The following is a 25073-nucleotide window of genomic DNA, read 5'->3' as shown; positions in this document are numbered from 1 at the left end:
CTGGTCTAAAAGCTTGCCCGAGGATTCACTAGCAACAACTAAAGTGAATTCCTCCCTATGGAGCTTAATGGAAGGGAGCAGGTGAATGAAAGGTTTCGCTACTATATAGCAGTGACTAAGCTGTTTAGGAAAAGAAACATCCATTATCAATGGATGACAGATTTATTCTGTTTATGCCCTAACATTAACAAGAGTTCCAATCTGACAATCGCTGATTCCGATGCGTGGAACCCCAATACTCCAGCCAATGGTTCAAGCTAAAGATCAATACAACTATGAGATATCGGTTTTAATACAGATGTTGCTTTTTTATACAAATACCGTGAAATGAAGTGAGTTGCCTGAATGTACAAAAACATCCCGATATCAAAATAACTGTAAGGGTCAATTTACAGTAGTACTGGCAAGGAGGCGGGTGAGGCACCTCTACAGCAGCTGGTATTAGTAAATAAAATGCTGCCTACAAAATCAAGTCCCAATAATGATTTTAAAAAATGGGTGAATGGAAATGCTGTATGGAGAATGGCTAACCATTTAGACCATAGAGCTATAGATCCATGTTACATTAGACCGGATCGAAAATTGAACGAAAAAAAAGCACAGTAACGTGAGGTCTTGAAACCATGCAGCCAAATGAAAAAAAAAAAAAAATCGTTGAAATGGGGCAGAAGTACTAAAGTTGTGAAATTCCAGAGTTTGACCATTTAACACGATGCTGGGACAGTTATCAATCACTTTTTGACAATCATGGATTGCATAAAATCCCACTACGAATGTGACAAGGTGACTTGTCCCTTTAAATCGATGTACGAGTACAATGTACATGTATAGTACACAGTCTGGTTCTTCGCCTATAGTTCCAGACTGGGCAGTGCACAGCGGGAACGACAAATCCGCGCCGAATCAATCCTGAATGGACCGACAAAAGGAGCACGCATTACACCAGCGGGATTTCAGAGCACTTGCGCAGTATCGTCCTTGCCCACGACCGAGGAAGGTACGCACTAATAAAAGTCATAAGCTACGTCGACCGTCAACGTCTCGCCATGGCTTCATACATCTCATTTATCGCCATTTTCTTGTCTCTGTGCCTTACAGGTAAGTGTAGGCCTTGTTTTTGACACGCCAGAGTCCATTTTACAGGTACTTTCAATTCTGTAGAGGTGAATTTGTTATATTTCGCGGGAGAACTGTAATCATTCATAGATGCGTCGTTACTACGTTTGTCCCCACGTACAGTACACCTGACACAATACATGGGTGCTTTGCGTTCGTCTCTTATTATATAATGTGCGCACTTTCTCCGGATGGTCAGGTGCCTGCAGTTTTGATCTGCTACAGCACTGTGTCGCGATAGAGAGTGCATTTTATCACTTTTTTGAAGGGTTGGGCCCCGAGCCTAAGCATCTGCTAAGCTGTCCAATGTGGTGTACTATTCTGTTATTTTTGATCGTATAGACATCGTAAGCATGAACCACAGTCCCTTAGATCAAGTGGGATTGATATGAAATACAGAGCAGATGCCTGAGGAGGATATTAAAGGTGTTGGGTGCATGCAGGCTGTTCCATATTACGTTTTAGTTGGGCAAGTTGTGTTGTTGCACCTGTGTGATGGGTTTGTTTACAATCGGTCTACCAATACCATGTGCACCATGGCCATGTGAGCGAGCGAGCCCATGTGCACTCTACGTACGTATCGTCAGCCACACCCCACGGCCCATTATATTAATGACGTCACTCGATCGAAAAAGCACGCGAGTGCCTTCATCTGGCCCCTGAGCTGCTGCGTTGAGCGATTGATATCCAGCAGCTTCATCATGACATTACAATCCATCACTCATTTGGAGTTTGCGAGAAAGAAAATTCCGATTCAATATTTGTTAAGAGTATAAATTACCATGCCGGAAAAAAAGAAGCTTCCTTTAGTCTAAAGTACAAAAGGAAAACAGGATCGAGTGACAGAAAGTCACTGACCTCATCAGCATTTTTTTCTATGTTCCTGTTCCGCTTTTGCGACCTTTTGATTTTACACAGGCATCATCGTGCATACGCATGGATTTGCATTCAATTATACCAAGCTGTATTGTGACGTCACTTCCGCTGCAGTCACAACAGCCAGAGATATTGTTATCGCATTGCTAACATGAACAATGAAAGGTTGTGGATGAAAAGAATACCAAGCATTTTATGTATACCTCCATGTATTCCACAGTCTACCCGGGCGTAGTATACGAGTTGGAGATGGGGGGGGGGGGGGGGGGGAGGGGGAAAGTGACATTCCTATGAATGTTTAAGGTGATGAGCTTTGATGAATAGAATAACATCTGATAAACAGTAGTAGAAGTTTCATCACAATCGAGGAAAAACTGAGAATTTTAATGGAATTTCCCGTTCTTATAAAACGTTTGATGATCAGATAGACCCTCCTTATTCCTGTCTAGTTCAATTCAGCAATGTTCAGCGAAAGAGAAATTGGGTGACTACTTCTGTAGGATCCAATATACAGGTTAGTGAGGACAGTTGAATTGGGGTGATGCCCACTTACTTTCCCTCTACATGCCCTACGTGCATTTGTCTCTTAACATGACTGAAGGCCGCTGAAGGCATAAACGCGAACGTCGAGCGACTTTCGTAGTTTCACTTTGGAACAAAATCTGTGTCGGTCTACGAATCTGTTTGTCTTCAAAGTGGAGGGCATGATAACCTTGAATGTGAGAGTTGCCTTCTTTCATTGTATCCTTAGACAAGCATTATTCTAGACCTGCAATACGGAATAAAAAAAAAAAGATATCAAGTTTGTGTGTATGTATGTATTATGTGTGTGTATGTTTCCGTTTGTATCCGTGAAACCACGCTATACATCCGCACAATGGGTACCACACCGGATGCTAAAGGTCCTTTTAGAGGATACTGTGAAAGAAAGAAAAACTTTCGTTAACGATACAGAGCTGTACGCATTTGAACTTTGCGACACACACATCAAGCCTAAGTGTATAGTCTATTTACATGTAAGAATTTCGAGACACATGTACAACGTAAATGAGATAGGGTGGAACATCCTATTACCGGACGCTTTTCTTTGTGGCTTTGAATTCCGTACTCATAGAATGAAATTTCGGCTAAAAACAACACCACTTATTCACAGACTCATGGAAATTACGAATTCAGCCAACTTACGTCATTTCTTCGTTCCAGTTTTTAGAAAATGTGCTTCAAACATACCCCTCTAAAAATAGTGGTTTTTTGCGCGGTGCAAAATCGCATTGTATTACCGGACGCTATTTTCGTAATCGAATAATCGAGGTCTTTCGCACCTAATCCTTGCACCAGAATCACAATTCATCCCACAAATCACCGTACACATTCTCATCGAGCGGATGACACACAAAAAAATCTGCAAATGAAGCTCAAATTTCGTATTTTACAGTAAAATGTCTGTCTTGACCATTTCGAACAGTTCACGCAATAAAACCTTGTGAGAAATCGACAACTGGTTAGAGTATACGTGCTTTGTCTATGGGAGCTGCACGCGCGGGTGATGAGTTGCGTGCCCCTTAGCGCACAACTATTCCGCATCGTTCGCGTTTGAGGACGATAGCTACAGTTTTTCCGATATTGATCAGTGAACTTTTGGTTCTAATAGAATCTTCAGCATTTTTCCTGTATGTGAGTGGGATTTCATAGAATTTCAGTCGCGAAATGTGATTCAAACATGCATAAATATTAACTATAAACGAGGTGCGGGTCACTCAACTATAAATTTGAGGTAAAATGTGAATTTTTTCGTGTTTTTACATTTTTATGCCGCGTTATTTTGCGATTTCGGTCCACACACAGTTCTGTGAGGCTAATCTACGAAGTCTCGCGCGTACAGAATGTCATTAGTACGCAAAAATGTGCGTGTCCGGTAATACCATGGTGTCCGGTGACACCATGCTTGCCCCTACTACTTAGACAGCTGCAGCTTTGGACATTCAACCTATGGCATCGGACTAGCACTTATGGCATCAAAGGATTGCTGAGCTGAGGTGAAAATATGCATGTGACTCTGTTGATTCTGTGTTTGAAGCTGAATACTTACTAACTTAGTAGTGGAGTGCATGCAGTGTACTAACTATACACAGCCCAGTCGCTGTGTATAGTCGCTCGGGCTAGCAGTTATAAGTTAACACCAACGGTTATACGCTTACGGCGCTAACGTTAGTTCTTGATCTTGTTGGACCCCGTGTCTAGGTGTGGTCCGTGTGCTAAACAATGATTATGCTACACATTGTACGTGCGTGCCAATAATAATATGCAATAAAAAAGGAGTTATGATCATTAAGATATGATCATGGTGTGGTATTGTGGTTAGAGTAGATACTGACGCGCAGAGACTAATAAAGTGATAATGAATGGACACGACTATGTCTATGGCATCGGCATCGCACGATGCCGATGGTATTGCTCAATCTGATACTAAACCCTTATGACCGACAAGTACTGGTAGATCTAGTTTATGTCTAATTCTGCGAAAAACTTCTCATTTTAATAATAATGACATTTGCTGGGTCAGTTTTCAAAAACTGACCTAGCAAATGTCATTATTATAAATGAGAAGTTTTTTCGCGGAATTAGACATAAAATTATACTTGTCGGTCAAACTAAACCCTATTAAAACTAGACACATCCCTGTCGCTGTACACAAGTGTAAGTCGCGACTAACTAAACCCCAGAGCAGTCACCAGTAATTTAACTCGTTAGTATTTGTACTGTAACCAGCGTAGAGGTGGATCCAGGCGGGGGTACACTGGGTGCGCGCCCCTCTTTAAATTTTTGTTAAAACAAAAGAAATTAGAAGAAGAAAAGGCGGTGCTCCGCTTTTACGGAATTCCTGGATCCACCCGCCATGTGTTGGTTGGTTAGCTATTCTCGTTGGTGTGGTTAATAAATTGCAATACATGTAACTGTTAGGCCCTAACAGTTAACCGGTTAGAGCCTAACAAGTTAGAGGTTATATGTAGGGCCTGATGTTATGTATACCTTTAAGCAATTTAACTTTAATGATGTATTAGTGCATTGATATAGATTCTAAAGAAAATATTTTACTTGTAGAATGTATGATAGTCGTCTATGAAGGAAATTCCACAAAAATTAATTTTTCATGAAAATTATACATTTCAATTTTTCATCAACTTGCATTATTCCTTTGACCCTGGGGCCCTCCTTGTACACAGTATAGGTCCTAGAGATCTAGTTCCAGTAGTAACTAGTAGGCCTAGTCCTTTGGGAGCCCAAACGCCGAGCGTTCGGGCTGTGTTTCGCAGTGATTATTCCCCTTGCTTTCTGAAAGTGGGTAGTCAAGTGCTCTCATTATGCTACAAAAGTGAATTTTTCTGGATTTTCTTTAGGGCAGTCTATATTGTAATGCTGTCCACACTATAGTCTATACACAGTATGTCAAAACCTCTAGTGTAGTAGTCTCCTCATCCAGCGGTTCCAACACCAAAACTTTAAAAATTCATAACTTTTGCATTGTCTGATTTTCCTCAAACTTTCACTGGTTCAATGTGTTCTACTCTTACTAATACTAATGTTGCTGCTTTCACTCAATCCACATTGCTCTTTGGGTTTGGGTTCCCCTTAAAAAGTCCAAGTTAAAGATCAATTCATTTTACAACAGTCAAAAAGCGTCTTCACCAAGATGGTAATTGTAGTTGGTGTTGTTGATACAGTGGTGGATGTACATGTACTTAAAGGGATGGTACAGTATTGGAGGAGATGAGAATTGGGCTTTTAACTTTTTGCGAGATACCAAGAAAACACTTATGAAATAGTACAGATCATACCATTTTAAAAGGAATTCAAAGTTTATTGATGAAAATCAGGTTTGGATTGACTGAGGCTGCGTTCATGCGAAACTAGAATTGCGTTTCTAAACACGTTTAGTCGCTAAACGTGTTTAGTTGCGTTGCGTTCATGCGATTTTTCCATTTAAACGCGTTTCAAAACGCCGACCTGAAACGCGGAAAAAAGGGCGTTTTGAATCGTGATTCTGCCAGAATCACGATCGCAGAAACCGCATGAACGCAACCGTGATTTCAATCATGATTCTATGACGTCGTGCGCTGTGTGCATGCGTGTCTCATGGGGTATCCCATGCACAGCTTCTAGTTCTGTTCGCGCACTAGTGTACGTCTTATGAATCGTGTGTTTTGGTAACATACTTGCACTTGTTTGTTTACATCAACGCCATACACCGATTCTATGCTAGTATCTAACGTTAACTGTTTAACATAATGATACATGTATTTACTCTCCGATTGAGTTGATAAAAGTAATAGCTGCAGCGCTGTGTCTACCAAGGGAAACTATTGGAGAGACGAAGAATTAGGATTATTCCTCGATCTGTGGGCAGAGCCTGAATGCCACAGCTAATCGGAAAGTATTCACCGAAATAAAAACGTAAAGGCCTGTACAGCTGGAATAAGGAGGTCTGGCTTGAATTGCAGAGACAAGGTCAAACTGCGCAGTGCGCTGCACAGTGGCAAATGATGAGCTGAGCCAGAATCAGCATTGCGAAAGCCCGCATGAACGCTCTTCCGCTGAGACCGTGATTTGAAACGCCGTTTTGAATCATGTTTCATGTTTGTGATTCTGGCTACGAAATTCGCATGAACGCGGCCTGAAACATCCAAAAACAAAGTAAAGCAAAGCGATCATAATAAAGTGTGGGTCCCACACTTTATTAGAATCACTCTTTTTTGGATATCTCAGACATTTCAAAACCAATTTTTATCAAATTAATGTTGAATCCCTCATAGAATTACATGCTCTTTCATATTTCATAAGAGGTTTCTCATTATCTCAACAAAAAATGTTAGATACCTGAAATTAGGTCTCAACCAAAGCTGTACGATACCTTAAAAATAAGTATAAGTACTTGTTGGAGATGAACTTCATTTGCCATTTCATATTTTTTTTTTTGTCCACTGCGCACTGGTGTAGCATGTCGAGATATTTCTACAAATGCTTTCTAACACTCCTGAAATTACACATTAAGAAAAACTACAACTTTTTTGATATTGCATTGTAATACATGACATAATCATTATTTTTTAAACAGACTACAGGTTTTATGTTGAATGGTGGCGTTCGCAGCATTGCCTTGACCCCTTGTGCTCCAGAGTCAACTTCTTCCCCAGCAGCATGTTCTCTTCAGAGATGGACCCCTTTCAAAACATGAGAATGGTCTTGGAAGGGTAAGAAACAAATTGTGTGATAACATTTGCAGAAAATTGGCTAACATTTGGTCCCTCACTTCAACCTGTGCACCTTATAGAGACAAATACAGTTCCACTGCTCTCTGTGAGAATTGGATTTTTAAAATGATATTTCCCAGATATGATGTATGATGAACAGGCAGCAATTATTTGGAAATACAATGTTTTATAATGTTATTTGACATTCAAAGATTGACACCGTTAAGGGCTGGTACATGGTGAAGATGAAAATTGGGCTTTAACTTTTTTGCGAGATACCAAAAAAACACTTATGTACAGAGTGTACTTTAGTACAGAGCCTACTATTTTAAAGGGATCATATAGTTTTGGTTGAGACCTAATTTCAGGTTTCTAACATTTTTCGGTGAGATAATGAGAAACCTCTTATGAAATATGAAAGAGCATGTAATTCTATGAGGAATTCAACGTTTATTTGATAAAAATTGGTTTTGAAATGGCTGAGATTTCCAAAAAAGAGCGATTCTAATAAAGTGTGGGACCCACACTTTATTATGATCGCTTTGTTTTACTTTGTTTTTGGATGTTTCAGTCATTCAAAACCTGACTTTCGTCAAATAAACTTTGAATTCCTCTTAAAATGGTATGCTCTGTACTATATCATAAGTGTTTTCTTGGTATCTCACAAAAAGTTAAAAGCCCAATTTTCATCTCCACCAATACTGTACTATCCCTTTAAGAGGAATTCAAAGTTTATTTCATGAAAATCGGGTGTGGAATACCTGAAACTTCCAAAAACAAAGTAAAACAAAACGATCGTAATAAAATGTGGGTCCCACACATTATTAGGATCACTCTGTTTTGGATATCTCAGCCATTTCAAAATCAATTTTCATCAAATAAACATTGGAATCCTCATGGAATTACATGCTCTATCATATTTCGTAAGGGGTTTTTCACTATCTCACCAAAAAATTATTAAAAACTGAAGGGAAGTCTCAACCAGAACTATACGATCCCTTTACCATAGTTGAAATTCTGCAGAAATCTGCTTTTGGTCTTAACCTGTTGAGGACGGTTTGATTTTGCTACAACACACATTTCCCATAGACACCTGCTCGAGTATACTCGGTACTTGTCCTCAATGTGTTAAGAACACAGTAACAATATAGATTATTGAAGGTTTAAAAACAAAAGTGATTAAGATCACTGTGAGATATGTGATTACTAAATTCCTATAACAGACAATGGATGACCATTGGAAGGGCATATTATTGGAGATGTATGTTTCTTTCACATGCCAAAATAGGCATTTGGGTGAAGGCAGTATACTTTTGATATCTATAGTCTGCATGAATATCAGATGATTATTAGCCATAATGCAATCACATTACTAGTGCAGCAACAGTATGAAATTCTTATATTGTGAGAATTTGACGGGGCTGGATTTAGATGATAGTTTTTTCGTGTAGACCATGGAATATAAGATATTGCCTAGTCTGTCATTGTAATATAATACTTGGCAATCCCCTGGAAGCATAGGCGCCGGAAGTGGGGGGGCAGGGGGGGCGGCCGCCCCCCCAATCCAAAAAGTGGGGGGGCAAAACGCATTTTTGCCCCCCCAAAAAGCCCCCCCCCCCAAAAAAAAAAAAAAAAAAAATGATAATAATAATAAAAATAAATGAATAAACAAAGAAAATAAAATGTATATATATGAATAAAAGGGAAAAAATATGGCTACCAAACGGCAGCTTTTGGACTGTAAAATGTCAAAATTTTAAAGCTCACTCGCTTCGCTCGCTCGCATCCAGCAGTTGAGCCCGGTGCGCCTATACCCCTTAATTTCTAAAGCGAAAAATATAGCTACGACGGCAGTTGTTGGACTCTAGAATGTCAAAATTTTCAAGCTCGCTCGCATTGAATCGTTATGCGATTCTCCTAATGTTGCTGAAAGTAATTGCCAGTAGTTGCGCCCGATGCCCCCACCCCTTAATTTCCAAAGCGAAAGATAAATATAGCTACAAACGGAAGTTTTGGGACTGTAAAATGTCAAAATTTTCAAGCTCGCTCGCTTCGCTCGCTCGCATTGAATCGTTATGCCACTCTCCTAATGTTGCTGCCAGTAATTGCCAGCAGTTGCGCCCGATGCCCCCCCCCCCCCTAATTTCCAAAGCGAAAGGTATAGTTACAAACGGGAGTTTGGGGACTGTAACATGTCAAAATTTTCAAGCTCGCTCGCTTCGCTCGCTCGCATTGAGTCGTTAGGCCACTCTCCTAACGTTGCTGCCAGTAATTGCCAGCAGTTGCGCCCGATGCCCCCCCCCCCCTTAATTTCCAAAGCGAAAGATATAGCTACAAACGGGAGTTTTGGGACTGTAAAATGTCAAAATTATCAAGCTCGCTCGCTTTGCTCGCTCGCACTGAATCGTTATGCCATTCTCCTAATGTTGCTGCCAGTAATTGCCAGCAGTTGCGCCCGATACGCCGCCCCATTAATTTCCAAAGTGAAAGATATAGCTACAAACCCCAGTTTTGGGACTGTAGAATGTCAAATTTTCAAGCTTGCTCGCTTCGCTCGCTCGCACTGAATCCGGCGTTATGCCATTCTCCTAATGTTGCTGCCAATAATTGCCAGCAGTTGCGCCCGATATGGATGCGCCCCCATTTATTTCCAAAGCGAAATATATAGCTACAATTAAAACTCCAGTTTTGGAACTGTAGAATATCAAAATTTTCAAGCTCGCTCGCTCGCATTTTATTGTTATGCCATTCACCTTATGTTGCTGACAGTATATAATTTGTCGATCGTTTCACACCGTCATTCCATAATCCATGTAAGGAAAACTTACAAGGTTCCTCAATGACTGCGTTGTTGAATGTATCACATTCCGTAATGTATTGTAGTCCCATTATTGCTTACGCACACACGCACAAGCATACAGACCGTCAAAATTACTTTATGGTTCCCCCCATGTTTCGACCCACCGTACGCCACTTTACATATATATATATATATATATATATATATATATATATATATTATATATATATATATATAATAGATGTGTGTGCGTGTGTGTGTGTGTGTGTGTGTGTGTGTGTGTGTGTGTATGTGTATATTGTGTAACATATGCATGGTCTAATCTTGAGCCCCCTCCAATGTTTGCCCCCCCAATCCAAAACTGCTTCCGGCGCGCCTGCCTGGAAGTTATATTTACACTGAAGATAATATTTGATTTTGATCACCTGAAGCTGGCATTAGCATTTCAGAGTATTGTGATGAAAGTAGCCTCATGTACAAAGTACCATACATTTTAGACAGCTGTATTTTGCTATAAATGTTTTTCATGCCACTCTCATCATCTATTTCTCGTAAGATGGATTTAAAATCAACCAGCAAAGTTGCAATCGATTGAGGGACTTCCAATTGATGGCAAGATCGATGGCAACACTATAGCAGAGTCTTGATACATCAGGATTTCAGCTGCTAGCAAGCACACCCAGGAACTGCACACAGCATGTAAATGCGAATGATGTGCATATTTTGCGATCAAAGAGTGTGCATATTCTCCACATACGTCGCATACTTCCCACACCCTCACATGGAATGTCCTGTATTTTCATTTTCAAAATCTGGTCAACCTGTTGTACAGTGCCATCAATGCTTAGAGGTGACAGTGTGAAGAAGGTTGACCTTGACATCATGACCTCAAATTCAGTTCTTGTAGATTGTTTTTATGGAGATTTTTTTGTCTAACTTCACAATGTTCCTGTGAGTTATTCCATATTATAGATTTTGTGTATGACAAGCAATATTCATGGAGTTAGAGGCAGGGATACAACATGTGAGTGTTGTGCTTTCTACATAGGCATGGAAAGACAATGTGTACATGTGTCTAGACCACAAAGTTTTGTTTGAAAGGCAAAAATTAGATCCAGCTCATCATCCTGCCATTGATTTGTTGTCATCTAGGCTATCTGACCAGGAAGGGTCGGGCAGCAGTGGTCCGACGCGGTTGACCAGTTCGCTCCAAGGGGCACAGTTTACCATGGAGGAGCTTCGCAGCTTGCAAGAGGCATACATGGCCGAGGCAAAACAACTACAGACAGAAATCATCGACCTAGAGAAGGATTTGGAGGAGGAAAACATGGCTGCTCTTAGCATTCCTAACTCAACCCTACTCAATCTCAGGTATGTGATCTGATGGATGCATGGTACACAGCCACAGCAAACATCACTATAGGACAATGCAGTTCTATATGTGGAGAGACAAAATGAAAATGCTGTGGGATATTTTGAACACAACAAATATTTTCTTGGGTCTTGGGTTGTTGATAAGCTTTTCCTTTATGCATGAGAGATGCAGCATAATCATGTCAGTACCACTTCCAATCCTGTACAAATCATGCCTTCCTAGATTGATGTCTTCTTGTTCCCCATTTTTGCCTCAAAAAGGAAACTCAAACATCCAACACATTGTTGTTGACCATTGGGGTGCATTTATAAGATTTTTCTTTTGGCCAGAAACAGTGTTTTGAAACACTATTTATGGCCAAACAGTGTTTCTAGCAAGAAAAAAAAATCTTATAAACGCTAACCGTGATTTGAAACACTGTTTGTAAACGCACAAAATAGTGCGTTTACAAACAGTGTTTCTGTAGAAACAGTGTTTCAAAAATCATATAAACGCAACCGCGATCTCAAACACTGTTTATGTGACATCACAATGCCTTGCGCGCACCCTGTTTGACCTTTTGCCGAGGAAAAACTGCGCAGAGTGAGTTGCGCAATGGCACAGTTTGAGCGAGAGCCCCAACACGCTCGGAAAAAAAATCTTATAAACGCTCTCCTGACGAAACTGTGATTTGAAACAGTGTTTCAAAACAGTGTTTCAAAACAGTGATTCTGGGCACGCAAAATCTTATAAACGCGGCCCAAGATACATGTACTAGGTAAGTATGTCAATGTAGCATAGTGGCTAAGACTCCTGATGCAGTGGACTTGCGTATGAAAGAAGTCCTCAGGGTGGGCAATTTTCTTTGGTTGTATCAAAATTTCATTATAACCAAACAAATAAGCAGTAACAAACATAGGGTGGATAATGGTCCGGCCTGAATTTTCACTTTGTTGTAAGAGGAATTTCGTTATAACCAGGCGTGCACTGTACTCAATGGGAGGTACTGAGTTTGAATCTTGTACAATGCCCACATCCTTTGACAGGATAATTCCACCCACCATGTCCCTTTCAACGCAGGTGTGAAAATGGGCCACTCGCAATGACAAGGTAATCATAATGGCATGGCTCTCTGGTAGGGCAGTGCCACCAATGCAGAGGCTAACCTGGGTTAAGAAGACCATACATCAGTTTCAGTTTCAGTTTCAGTTTATTTCCACAGTTCAGGTAAAAACATATAAATACACAATCAATCAGTTCTAACACATACATATACAAACCAAAAATTATTTTGGATAAATACATAATCGCAGTTAAAAGTTAAAAAGTGTGTGTTCCAGATTGACATAACAATTAAAATAAATGGTGGAGGAAATCAGCAGTAGGCCATTGGCCTTTCGAGGCTGATCCCCTGAGAAAATATACAATATTAAAACTGTATGTCGTTATACACTGTTATATAAATCATGAGTCGCATAAAAAAGAACTGGATTTGCAATAAATAGGGACAAGAAGAAGAAGAAGAAAAAAAAAAGCACATCCAAAAGGAAGGAACCATGACATACCAAAAACAACCATAAAAAGTTATAACCATACATGTATTATTCATGTTATTATTATTACATTTATTTACTTAAGAGACTCATGACTAACTTGCCCTTCTGCTTTAAATATTCCCAAGGTTTTGTCATAAAAAAAAAATGGAAAGAAGTTTGCAGGTCATAAAATCTAAGAGAAGACAATACCAGCTGTCACCCTGTCAGTATCATATACAATTTTAATTTTACACCTGAACATGTTCTCATTCTAATTTGGCAGGAATATATTAAAGATAAAGAACAACGAACAAGGAATGCAAGACATGGTATGTATCAATCCCCCAAATTGTCAAAATTTACCTGTTCCCATTCTGGTAGATATATATAAAAAATTTTAATTTCATATTCAATGTCACATTATGTTCATGAAGAGTTTGAGTGGAAAAAAAATAAAAACAAGTTTATCAATTTCTGTCAATTTTAGATATTTTAGTTGAAAGCTGTTGAATAACAAAAAAAAATAATTAAATTTTAATATGTGTGATCATTTTGATAATATTTGAATGCAAAAACAAGTTTATCAATTTCTTTCAATTTCAGATATTTTAGCTGAAAGCTGCTGAATAACAAAAATAATTTAAATATGTGTGATGATTTTGATAATTGATATCTTCAAAAACATTTCTTGTTATACATAACCGTGCAGTATCATCCAAAAAAATTATGATTTTCTTTATTTGATGATGGCCTTAGTTATCTTTTTTTAAATTTAAACATAATATGTTCCTTTTGCTATCGTTTGTTCTCATCTCAGCATAAGATGCAGGCTAGTCTCAGTGGTGTCCATCTCACAGACGCCACGGTTAAGGTCCTCTCCAATAACCCAGACCGCATCATTCGCTCCCAGAGGCTAGAAGGCAGCTGCTCGGGGCTGGGTTTTGCTGCCACCTTTAAAGTTGAGGAGACATTGGTAAGAGCCCAAGAAAATAATGGGTCGATGTGCAATGTAGACATTTCCACCAAGAAAAGCAGCGGCTGTGCTGAAAGTTATAATGACAGATGTATTTGAAATAGTATTTGTACTTCTGATGATGGTCATCATACTGCTACTGCAACTACAATTGTACTAATGATGAAAATTATGATACTATACACTGTAATGATGATGATGATGATGATAATGGTGGTGATCTTACCTTAAGATGACTTTTCAGTAAAGCGGCCATGGAGGTTTTATGAGGTGCATTCTGTGAATTGAATATGAACATGTAGCATCCTCATAACATTGTATGTTCATTAGAAAATTTGTGAGTGTAATGTCTGTGCCCTTATCTCTCCTTATTGTTTTGAAGCAGTCAAGACAGACATAGTGTCACATCTTTGGAAGACTGGATGAATGCCATTTTAACAAAAATTTAGTCTCCAGGGCTCTGTACATGTAGTTGCACATGCAAAATGGTGAGAATCATGTTGATAATACAAGTTGTAGTATGGTTACAAAATATGAAAGGCTGATGCTGAAAGATGAGAAACCGAAAATATTTGCAGAAAAACTAAAAATTGTAGTGATATTCGATAAAAGTCCAAAAGTGGTCTTTATTGTGGCATGATATCATGCAAATGGCTTTCGACTGTGTTTTTAGTTGTTGAGTTCTTGTAAGGTATTGATTCAGGGAAATATTTACCTTATAGAATTACCTGTGCGTAGGTGCAGGTTAGAATGACATATTCAGAGAGATATTTGGCTGCTTAGTTTGTCTCTAGGCTTTTTGACCTTCGCAGCACAGCCAGATTGGCAAATGTTGCTTAAAGACCCAGTAGCTTTGGGGGATCAAAGATGGTCCAATTCATTCGCTCCCCACTGGGGAAATATGTGCATTGAAGTGGGCCCTCATTGGTACCAGGTGACTCCAGTCGGAAATCTTGAGCTGTGTGTGTACTTACCCAAATATCAATCATAAAACTGTACACAATTTGTTATGGGATTCTCAGATATATCCGAACCGAGCCAGCCCTCCCACTCCATTGTAAGCCACGCTACCATGTCTTTAAAATGTGAGAAGAGGCCTGTTATACCAAGGAGGTTCAAGCGATGGAGTAACAACAGTGTTATTCCCTTTGATCCATGTTCGAAGCCGCCGCTTAAAAATATTTGAAGCATGTGCCAAACAGGATCTGCCGCGCAGATACGAAGACAATTGACTCGTGTCTCATTGCATAATCACCAGCAACTTTCAAAGGAAAATATGTTTTTGTGATGATAATTACTTTTTGCTATCCCTTAATATAAAAGGTAGCTGGTACAGACACGAAATGCTGAAATGAAGATGAAAATTACTTGACTGGGCATTCGCGAGCACTAAACCAATATGTCTATCAATAAAGATTTATACTTGAAGATTATTCCATATTATTTTCATTTGGGGAAATTAAGTCGAAAAGTGATAAAACCAGCTTTCCAGGATGGTACTGTTTTAAACATTTTCACATGATACAGCTCTGATTTACACTTTTGCGCAAATTTCTGGACAGAATTGACTTTAGTTTTACATGCTTTATCATTAAGTGAAATTTCATTTCTTTTAGTAAATAAATAAGCAAACATTATGGTAATGTTCAAAATGAATCTTCAGATTGCTCAGCAAGACGGCGGCTTCGAACATTGATCATTAAAGGTACAAGTGCACCTGTGGAATTCTTTTGCACATCAATAGAAATCTGACAACTGTTTGAATAATTATAGCCAGTTGGAACTCCATGTATAAAACCTCCTTGGTTATACCAACATTGCATGTTCAACAGCATTTATCATTTCTTAACACCTCCAAATCAGGTCAGGACATCCCCAGAGCAGGATGAGGAGAAAGAGGAGGAGGAGGGAGCAGACGGAGGGGAAGAGCGGAGGGCAGTCATCAGCAGCCTTGACCTGGAAGTAGAACCCAGCAGTCTGGAGGAAATGATGACCTTTCTGCAGGATGCTGAGAAGGGATGTCGGTTGCAGCCCTTCCTCAGGGGTTACTCCCAGTTTGCCTTCTGGTTCCAGCACAGAGCAAGGACCTTTACGCACTTCAAGGTAGGTTGACATTGGTTACTGTAAAAGTGGAAATTTTCGTGGTGTTGACATTTTTCGCGCATTTCGCGCAACCAGAAACTAGCACGAAAATAAAAGCACACAAATATTTTTGCTTGCTATATGCTCGCGAATCTCTTCTTACCCGGCCAAACGCAAAAAATTAGTTGCGCGAAAGTGTCCACTTTTACAGTTCTCCTCTTCCCTGCTGACTCTACTGTTCAGTGGTGTTGTAAATCTTGATTTGTTACCTGGCATCACTTTAAATAGAGATAATGCATCATTCATAGCCAAGCTCAAACTTGCCAGTTAGGCAACAAGAAATCAGAGACCTATTTCAAATTTGTTTGTAACCTGTTCCTTACAGGAACCTTGTATGCCGGATTGCAAAATTTAGATTTCATTACCTATAGATGGTCAAATTGATTTAGAGTGACTATCTTCACCACCCATCTTGTTGCATAATATTTTGTCATATGCAGTCAAGATATTGATCTGCAGAATCAATTTCTAAACAGTTTGATAATTAGCCCAAAAGTTGTCCTTTGAGCCTGATTTTTGAGGTGAGAGTAAAGTCTCAAATATTGGACTTTGCCCATTGTCAGCTGTGGCAACCTCACTCCCCACCATAAGACTAAACAAGAGATATTCTTTCTAGAGGAGTCTTACATGTTCCATGTCTGATGAAGTCAATGTATCATTCTGGTCTCTTTCTGTACTGACAGAAAGATTTAAGAATCAACAACAACATCACAAACACACAGAAACACACACACAAACAATATCAGATTCCTGAAAGAAAGATATTATTCAGAGGGGTGAAGGTTCAGATGCGAGTTTCTTCATTTTGTCTCCCTCTTGGTTAAGATCGCAAGTGCTGATCTGTAAATCAACAAACATGTCGGAAAAACAGAACCAGTGGGACTCGAACCTGTCATCTACTGCTTTCCGGGCAGCGACACTACCACCAGGCTCTCCCTGGTTGCCGGCAGTGCCACGATGAACATGGAACAAATACCCAAGCTCCGACATTGTTATGTTAACCCATTCTGTACTGAATTCAGAAAGCATGATAGACTTAATACATAGACCACCAGGTTCCCGTAGGGAATGGGTTAAGTAGTCCAAGGCGGACAAGGCATATTAAAATAAGAAACTCGCAACTGAACCTTCACCCCTCTGAATAATATCTTACTTTCATTTAATATGCCTTGTCCACCTTGGACTACTTAACGTAACAATGTCGGAATTTCGGAGCTTGGGTATTTGTTCCATGTTCATTGTGGCACTGCCGGCAACCAGGGACAGCCTGGTGGTAGTGTCGTTGCCCGGAAAGCAGTAGATGACAGGTTCGAGTCCCACTGTTTTTTTTTTCCAACACGTTTCTTAATTTACAGATCAGCAGTTGTGATCATAACAAATTTAATTTGTAGAGGGAGACAAAGTGAAGAAACTCGCATCTGAATATCAGATTCCTGTTTGTAAAAATGGCAGTGGTAAAGGGCTTAGGTAGATGACCTGTTGAGTATGAGCTGATTTTGCTACATGTATAACATGCATTTCCCAAAGATACCAGCCCAAATATACTTGGGACCAGTCTTCAACAAGTTGTATGTTTTATCATGGCCCTCACTTTTTAGGCATTGTACCCTGATGCAGTGAGTCTTCCTGGAGGTCCCACCGGTAGAGTGATGCAAATCATTTGTCCTCTGCAGAAAGGGTGAGAATTCAAGCAAATTCCTACAATTCACTCATTTATTTCAGCTGATCATGGCACAAAGATTATGGCAAAACACTGTTAAGCATTATCTTCAGGTACTTCTTTCTCTCTGTTTATGCTAGGAGAAAAATTTGTACATACAGTGCACTCCCGTTATGACGATATGCTCGGGACCGGCTGTTTTCTTTCATTATAACGAAATTTCGTTATAACCGAACAAATACAATATATAACAAAAACAAGGTAACCACCACGCATATATCATATGTCTGTTAATACTGATCATACACTGGAAAGCTATGTGAAATGGGATGATACCTTTTTAATTTTGTTCGGATATTACATTTAAAAGAGAGCATAAAGTTGTTTCTGTCACACAATAAGTCGTATAGAAAATAATAATTTAGGATTCCGTTACAGTTCGCTATTCCAAAGATTTGTTTCTTCCTAAAGTTCGTTACTCCGAAAGACTCTTTGTTCCGAAGTTTTGCCATTCCCGGGAATCCAAAGGTTTGTTCATTATTTTGAAGCTTCGCTCTTCCGACGATTCGTTATTCCAAAAGTTCATAATTTAGATATAAATATATTGTTCGTTTTCCAAAGGCTCGTTTCGTCATTCCAAAGGTTTGTAAATGAAAATATGAGAATGGTTCACTGTTCCGAAGGTTTTTTAATTCGACAATGAAATAAGGTTTGTTGTTCCGAAGAAGGTTGGTAAATAATGTTTTAAAAAATGAGAAAGGTTAGTTATTTCGCACAATTATGAAGTTTGCAATTCCAAAGTTTTGTTGCTGGACACACCTTTTTCACCTTTGGATTAACGAAACTTTTTTTTAATGTTCCGATTAACGAAAGCTTAGAATTCCTATCATTTTCTGACAAACGAACCGTCGTAATAAGAACCATATCTCATTGATGGTTTAACGAACTTTAGTAATAACGAACTGTTTGAATAACGCCAAAATGTTCGTAATAACAAACCCTATTTCATTTCCGAACCGACGGACATTTAGGTGTATAAGAATCTGTCTGTTTTGTATAAAGTACCTTCGAAACAATAAAACGAACCTTTTTGTCCCCGCCGAACGAGTTCGAGCAGGGGACTATGAAACGGGCTCCGTACGTGTGTGTGTCCGTGTGTCCGTCCGTCCGTCCGTCCGTGCGTCCGTGTGTGATCAAAATCTTCAATTTGCTACTTCTCTGTCATTTATGAGCCAATTTTGATTCTGTTTGCTTTATATGATAGCACTACATGGGAGCTTTGAAACTTCTACACAGAATTTCAGTCGTGACCTTTGACCTTGACCTTTGACCTATATTGTACATTTTGCTACAAAATGCTACTCCTTCGCCATTTCTAACCCGATTTCGATTCCGTTTGCTTTATGTGATGGCACTAGGTGAGGGCTTCAAAACTTGTACACAGAATGTTGACCTTTGACTTCTTTGACCTTTGACCTTGACCTTTGACCTATATTGTACATTTTGCTTCAAAATGCTACTCCTTCGCCATTTCTAACCCGATTTCGATTCCGTTTGCTTTATGTGATGGCGCTAGGTGAGGGCTTCAAAACTTCTACACAGAATTTTGACCTTTGACTTCTTTGACCTTTGACCTTGATTTTTTGACCTGTATTGTACATTTTGCTACAAAATGCTACTCCTTCGCCATTTCTAACCCGATTTCGATTCCGTTTGCTTTATGTGATGGCACTAGGTGAGGGCTTCAAAACTTGTACGCAGAATGTTGACCTTTGACTTCTTTGACCTTTGACCTTGATCTTTTGACCTATATAGTACATTTTGATACTAAATGCTACTTCCGGCGGGGACATATTTTACGCACTGCGTAATTTCTACTTTTCCTTGTTTAATTTCAGATTATTGTATTACAATAATGCAAGTCCCCCTCGGAAACTGTGCAGGACACAAGGAGCGAACACCTACACAGTGATGTGAAGCGTTCGCCCATGCAGAGACGCTATAAATGCTTGTTCCGCTACATATTTTCGGAAGCAATTCGCATTTCGTTATAACGGAGCACATTTCTTTTGTTTTTCTTTGTCTGTGGTGCTCAGAAGAAAATTTTGTTATAACCGTGTTCGTTATAAGCGAATTTTGTACCATAGACTTCAATGGCGATAATTTTGGGACCAGAAGTTTTACTTCGTTATGACAAAATTTCGTTATAACCGTGTTCGTTATAACGGGAGTCCACTGTATATCAATTTTGTATCCCCAGCTGTAGCCTGTGAGGCAAGCCCAAATCTTGACGCTCATCATTTTTTGCATCACTCTTTGACATGATTAAGTCACACTTTGTGGCGAGATATACACATGTGTTTTATACCAGTATGTACACTTGGATTAAGAATAAGAGGCTTTGTCGATGTGTAGTCCCTTTGCAATATCAATGTTTAATTGGGGGGGGGGGGTGGAGGTTGGGGTGGGGGCTGTAGTTGCAAAGTTGATCTAGCAGATTATTTCATGTGTAGTTTCCTTTGTTTTGTTTTGTTTTTCATGAACAAACCTGTAGTGAACTTGTTAGGCCTGACATAATTTCCTTGTCAAATTTGCATGTACATGCAGTTGTTACCAGTATTATGTTATCACAATAGTTATGTGAGATTGTGAAAATCTATAGCATCCTTGATTTATGTCCAAATTGAATGAAGCACCCTATTCATCTGAAGTTTCTTCTGTCTGAGTCATTGTGAATATGGGGTGGCTTTTGACTATAATCGACTTTTTTTTTTTAAAATCATTGATACCACTAATATTCTTTGCCTTGCAGAATCGTGTACATGATAATGTGGGATATTGAGGTGTCGAGGAGTGGAAGAGCTACACCAAACATCAGACTCTGTGTCAAATGGGCTCAGGAAGGTATCAGTACTCTCAATCAGTCACTTAACTTTTTTTGAGCTATAGTCCAACTTCTGTTTTCTGGCCATGTCAAAACTGGCCCCAGTCCAGATAAGCAATTTGGCTGGATGTGGGAGGAACAATGTGTATTTACATGTACATGTAGCTGCTGAGCATACACAGTGGTAGCTAGGTAGGTAGCATACTCTCATCTCTGCAACAGTTTTGTAAACTGTGCTGGCATATTCAAATTATAGTCATTTTTTAAAAATGGAAGTTGACACATTTTAATGTAGATTATTCAACATATTTCTGCACTAAAGTACATGTATGTGCTTTGTTTGGGCGACGCGCAACTGGAAGCTGATGACGTAACAGAACGTTTCTATATTGGGAAATAGGGCGATTTTGAGCATGCATACGTATGACTGGGAATCACTGATCTCACCTGGAGAACAAGATCAGTGATGGAAATGAGCTGCTTGGCGGAGGTGGTCTTCGCTCTCAGAATTCTTCTCTAGTTTATTTGTCCCCGCCGAACGAGTTCGAGCAGGGGACTATGAAACGGGCTCCGTACGTGTGTGTGTCTGTGTGTCCGTCTGTCCGTCCGTCTGTGCGTCCGTGTGTGATCAAAATGTTCAATTTGCTACTTCTCTGTCATTTATGAGCCAATTTTGATTCTGTTTGCTTTATATGATAGCACTACATGGGAGCTTTGAAACTTCCACGCAGAATTTCAGTTGTGACCTTTGACCTTGACCTTTGACCTATATTGTACATTTTGCTTCAAAATGCTACTCCTTCGCCATACCTAACCCGATTTTGATTCTGTTTGCTTTATATGATAGCACTACATGGGAGCTTTGAAACTTGTACACAGAATTTCAGTTGTGACCTTTGACCTTGACCTTTGACCTATATTGTACATTTTGCTTCAAAATGCTACTCCTTCGCCATTTCTAACCCGATTTTGATTCCATTTGCTTTATGTGATGGCACTAGGTGAGGGCTTCAAAACTTGTACACAGAATTTTGACCTTTGACTTCTTTGACCTTTGACCTTGATTTTTTACCTATATTGTACATTGGCTACAAAATGCTACTCCTTCGCCATTTCTAACCCGATTTCGATTCCGTTTGCTTTATGTGATGGCACTAGGTGAGGGCTTCAAAACTTCTACACAGAATTTTGACCTTTGACTTCTTTGACCTTTGACCTTGATTTTTGACCTATATTGTACATTGGCTACAAAATGCTACTCCTTCGCCATTTCTAACCCGATTTCGATTCCGTTTGCTTTATGTGATGGCACTAGGTGAGGGCTGCAAAAATTCTACACAGAATTTTGACCTTTGACTTCTTTGACCTTTGACCTTGATTTTTGACATGTATTGTACATTTTGCTACCAAATGCTACTCCTTCGCCATTTCTAACCCGATTTCGATTCCGTGTGCTTTATGTGATGGCACTAGGTTAGGGCTTCAAAACTTCTACACAGAATTTTGACCTTTGACCTCTGACCTTGATTTTTGACCTGTATTGTACATTTTGCTACCAAATGCTACTCCTTCGCCATTTCTAACCCGATTTCGATTCCTTGTGCTTTATGTGATGGCACTAGGTTAGGGCTTCAAAACTTCTACACAGAATTTTGACCTTTGACTTCTTTGACCTTTGACCTTGATTCTTTACCTATATTGTACATTGGCTACAAAATGCTACTCCTTCGCCATTTCTAACCCGATTTCGATTCCATTTGCTTTATGTGATGGCACTAGGTGAGGGCTTCAAAACTTCTACACAGAATTTTGACCTTTGACTTCTTTGACCTTTGACCTTGATTTTTTTACCTATATTGTACATTTTGCTACTAAATGCTACTTCCGGCGAGGACATATATTACGCACCGCGTAATTTCTACTTTTCCTTGTTTGTTTGGTTGTTATGACATTTCGATGCAACGAAAGAAAACTGCTGGTCCAGAGGACTTTGTTATAACGGGAGTCCACTATATCAGATCCCTTTATACTAAGTGTTTCTTTCTGCAGATGACAAATGGGAAGCAGCACTTGTGCATTACAGTGTATATGTATCCTTCCAAATGAAAATGAAGTAATCTCACTGGAATCCTTTGTGATATACAGATATAAATCACGTAGTAATTAAATTGGAGAACCTCATTACAACAAGCTGCCTGGAACCACTGAAATTTTTTTGTTTTATTGGACATCTCATTATATTACGGATGAGAATAAAAGAGTATAAAAGGAATGGGATGTGCAGAACTACGTTGTTATATTGGGTATCTTACTGTATTCCACCTTATAACGAGGTTCCACCATGTTTCGTACCTTCAGAGAGATTGATTTGATAAATGAATTCAAAATAGTGCAGTCATTGCCATCTACCCAGGGGTTTTATTTCCTCTGTCTCTTTGTATGTTTGTATGTTTGCTTGTCTTTGCCTTCTTTTTCATTGGAACATTTGTACCTTTTGTCTTGTTTCCAGTGGCCAAGCTGGATACACGGAAGACACTGCAACGAGCTCCTGAGGAGTTTGGGAAAATGGTGGACACCCTCGGGGTAGAGAGGGCACTGGATGCTTTCCTCAGAGCTGTGTCAACTCCAGCTTGACCAAAAGGCAAAGTGACCGATGACCGATCATACACTGATGCCTCTGGAATTATAGTTGTTCTCCTCTGAATAAGTATTGAGATCAAGTGAAAATTGAGAACAGTACTTGGAGGAGCTATCAACTCCATATGAACATTCCATGAAATAATGACAGAGAGAGGAGTTGCAACAGTGTAAATATATGTAAATGATTCCCTTAGGAGCCCAGTGAGCACTGCAAAATACCCATCCTTCCTTGGGATTTTGAAATCGTTTATGCATTACCCCTCATTTGCCTTGCTTTCACAGACATCCCAAAGCATATTTCTAGTATTGCTAAAATAATTTGACTCGTACCATATTTTGATGGTATGAGAAGTCAGAGTGCCCTTCATGTATTATTTAGCATTCATGGAGGAAATATGTCTGTGCAATCAAGAGAATGTGAAATTAATGACACTATACACAAAACAAATCACAAACATAATGCCACAGGCACATGCCTGCATCAATGAGTGTTAACTTAGTCGTGAGTTAGCTGTTGCTGTTTCCATTTATACAGTGGACTCCTTTTAAAACGAAGGCCTTGGGACCACCAATTTTCTTTCGATACATCAAAATTTCGTTAATATACGTGTTCCTTATAGTGGGGGTACACTGTAGCAATCTTTCCTTTGATGAGGTAGCCAAGCCAGCTAGCAAAGACAGAAAAAATGTGTTTGAAATTACAGGGAAAGCCCATTATAACGAGCTAACTTACAACACGGTAGCACTTTTAATGAGATAAATTCCATCACTGTATTCAGCTGGTCTCTTTTGTGCAACATTTACATGTCCCTTTATAATGAGGTAAAGTCAGCAGCCCAGAGGACCTCGGTTATGACAAGATCTTCCTGTACTTGTATTTGATTACAGGCAGTTACAAAAGATGCAGCCAATGGAGACTGGGGGAGTTCATGTTGGTTCAAAATCTTTGAATTGTCTTCATAACCATAAAATTGATTAATTTAATAAATTTATGATTACATTGTATATCTTTTCTGGTAAACTCTGTGCTTAGAAACACTTGCACTTAAGGGCCAGAAACTCCAATTTCTCAGAGTGGAGGTAGTAGTTCCTCTTTGCTGGGGTTAGAGTCCTGGACCCGTAAGCAATCACTCGAAAGATGCCATCTTGTTCTTGGTAGAGCACGGCACCTAACCCCTCTTGAGACGCATCGGTGTTAAGGACAAACGGCTCATCAAAATCGGGGTAAGTCATGATTGGGGGGTTGAGGAGATCATCGATGAAGCTGTCAAGTATCTTCTGGTGGGTGGTTGTGCAGCTGATTTTGTACTAGATGGAGCTTGGCCCTTCCTTTTCCCTCTTGCTACTGGCTTGGGCTCTTTCCTTTTCTGGGCTTGGTTTTGGTGGGATGGCAGGTTTTCCTGTTTCAGCAGGTTGTACAGCGGTTTAGCTCTTTTGGCGTAGTCTTGGAGGTATCGCCGGTAGTATCCTGTGAGTCAGAGAAGCTTCCGGAGGTCTCCCACAGTCTTTGGGGTCTGGTCTTTGAGTGATTTCAAAGCTTCAGTCTCCATTGGGTCGGCTCTTTACCCTTCGGCTGAAATGATCCGGCCCAGGAATTCCACTTCCTTCTGGAAGAGACTGCACTTTGCCGGTTTCAGTTTGGCGCCATGTTGCTGAATGCGTTGCAAGACAGTGCGCAGGGGCTGAATGTGCTCCTCGAAGGCTTTACTGTACACAATGATATTATCGAGGTAGACTTCGCAGATGTTGTGGTTCAAACCTTCGAGGATGGTCTCCATGCACCTCTGGTAGGCTGCTCGTGTGTTCTTTAGGCCAAAGGGAATTCGTTTCCACTCATGCAACCC

At 39.7% G+C, this 25073-nt stretch overlaps 1 protein-coding gene across 1 annotated transcript; it reads left to right on the top strand.

Annotated features, from left to right (window-relative positions):
* The first annotated feature begins 7189 nt into the window (after positions 1-7189).
* Positions 7190-23234, top strand: LOC139721926 (centromere protein P-like). Its single transcript, XM_071633250.1, has 8 exons — positions 7190-7241; positions 11194-11412; positions 13214-13259; positions 13748-13903; positions 15767-16006; positions 17644-17723; positions 20518-20609; positions 23099-23234. The coding sequence occupies exons 1-8, from the start codon at positions 7204-7206 to the stop codon at positions 23221-23223; spliced, it is 996 nt and encodes a 331-aa protein (XP_071489351.1). The 5' UTR covers positions 7190-7203; the 3' UTR covers positions 23224-23234.
* The last annotated feature ends 1839 nt before the right edge of the window (positions 23235-25073 follow it).

The sequence above is a fragment of the Diadema antillarum genome, unplaced genomic scaffold (genome assembly GCF_040938485.1).
Source record: "Diadema antillarum isolate AM-2024a unplaced genomic scaffold, OU_Dant_1.0 scf00000152, whole genome shotgun sequence".
NCBI lineage: Eukaryota > Metazoa > Echinodermata > Echinoidea > Diadematoida > Diadematidae > Diadema > Diadema antillarum.
Note: the sequence above shows the minus strand (reverse complement) of the source record. Positions and strands in the feature narration are given on the sequence as shown.

What these genes read in the sequence shown, in the direction of transcription:
- LOC139721926 (XM_071633250.1), top strand. Translation starts at nt 7,204, where the DNA reads ATGGACCCCTTTCAAAACATGAGAATGGTCTTGGAAGG. An exon ending in TCAACCCTACTCAATCTCAG is followed by an intron (nt 11,413 to 13,213) that starts GTATGTGATCTG and finishes CTAATTTGGCAG; the next exon opens with GAATATATTAAAGATAAAGA. An exon ending in AACAAGGAATGCAAGACATG is followed by an intron (nt 13,260 to 13,747) that starts GTATGTATCAAT and finishes TTCTCATCTCAG; the next exon opens with CATAAGATGCAGGCTAGTCT.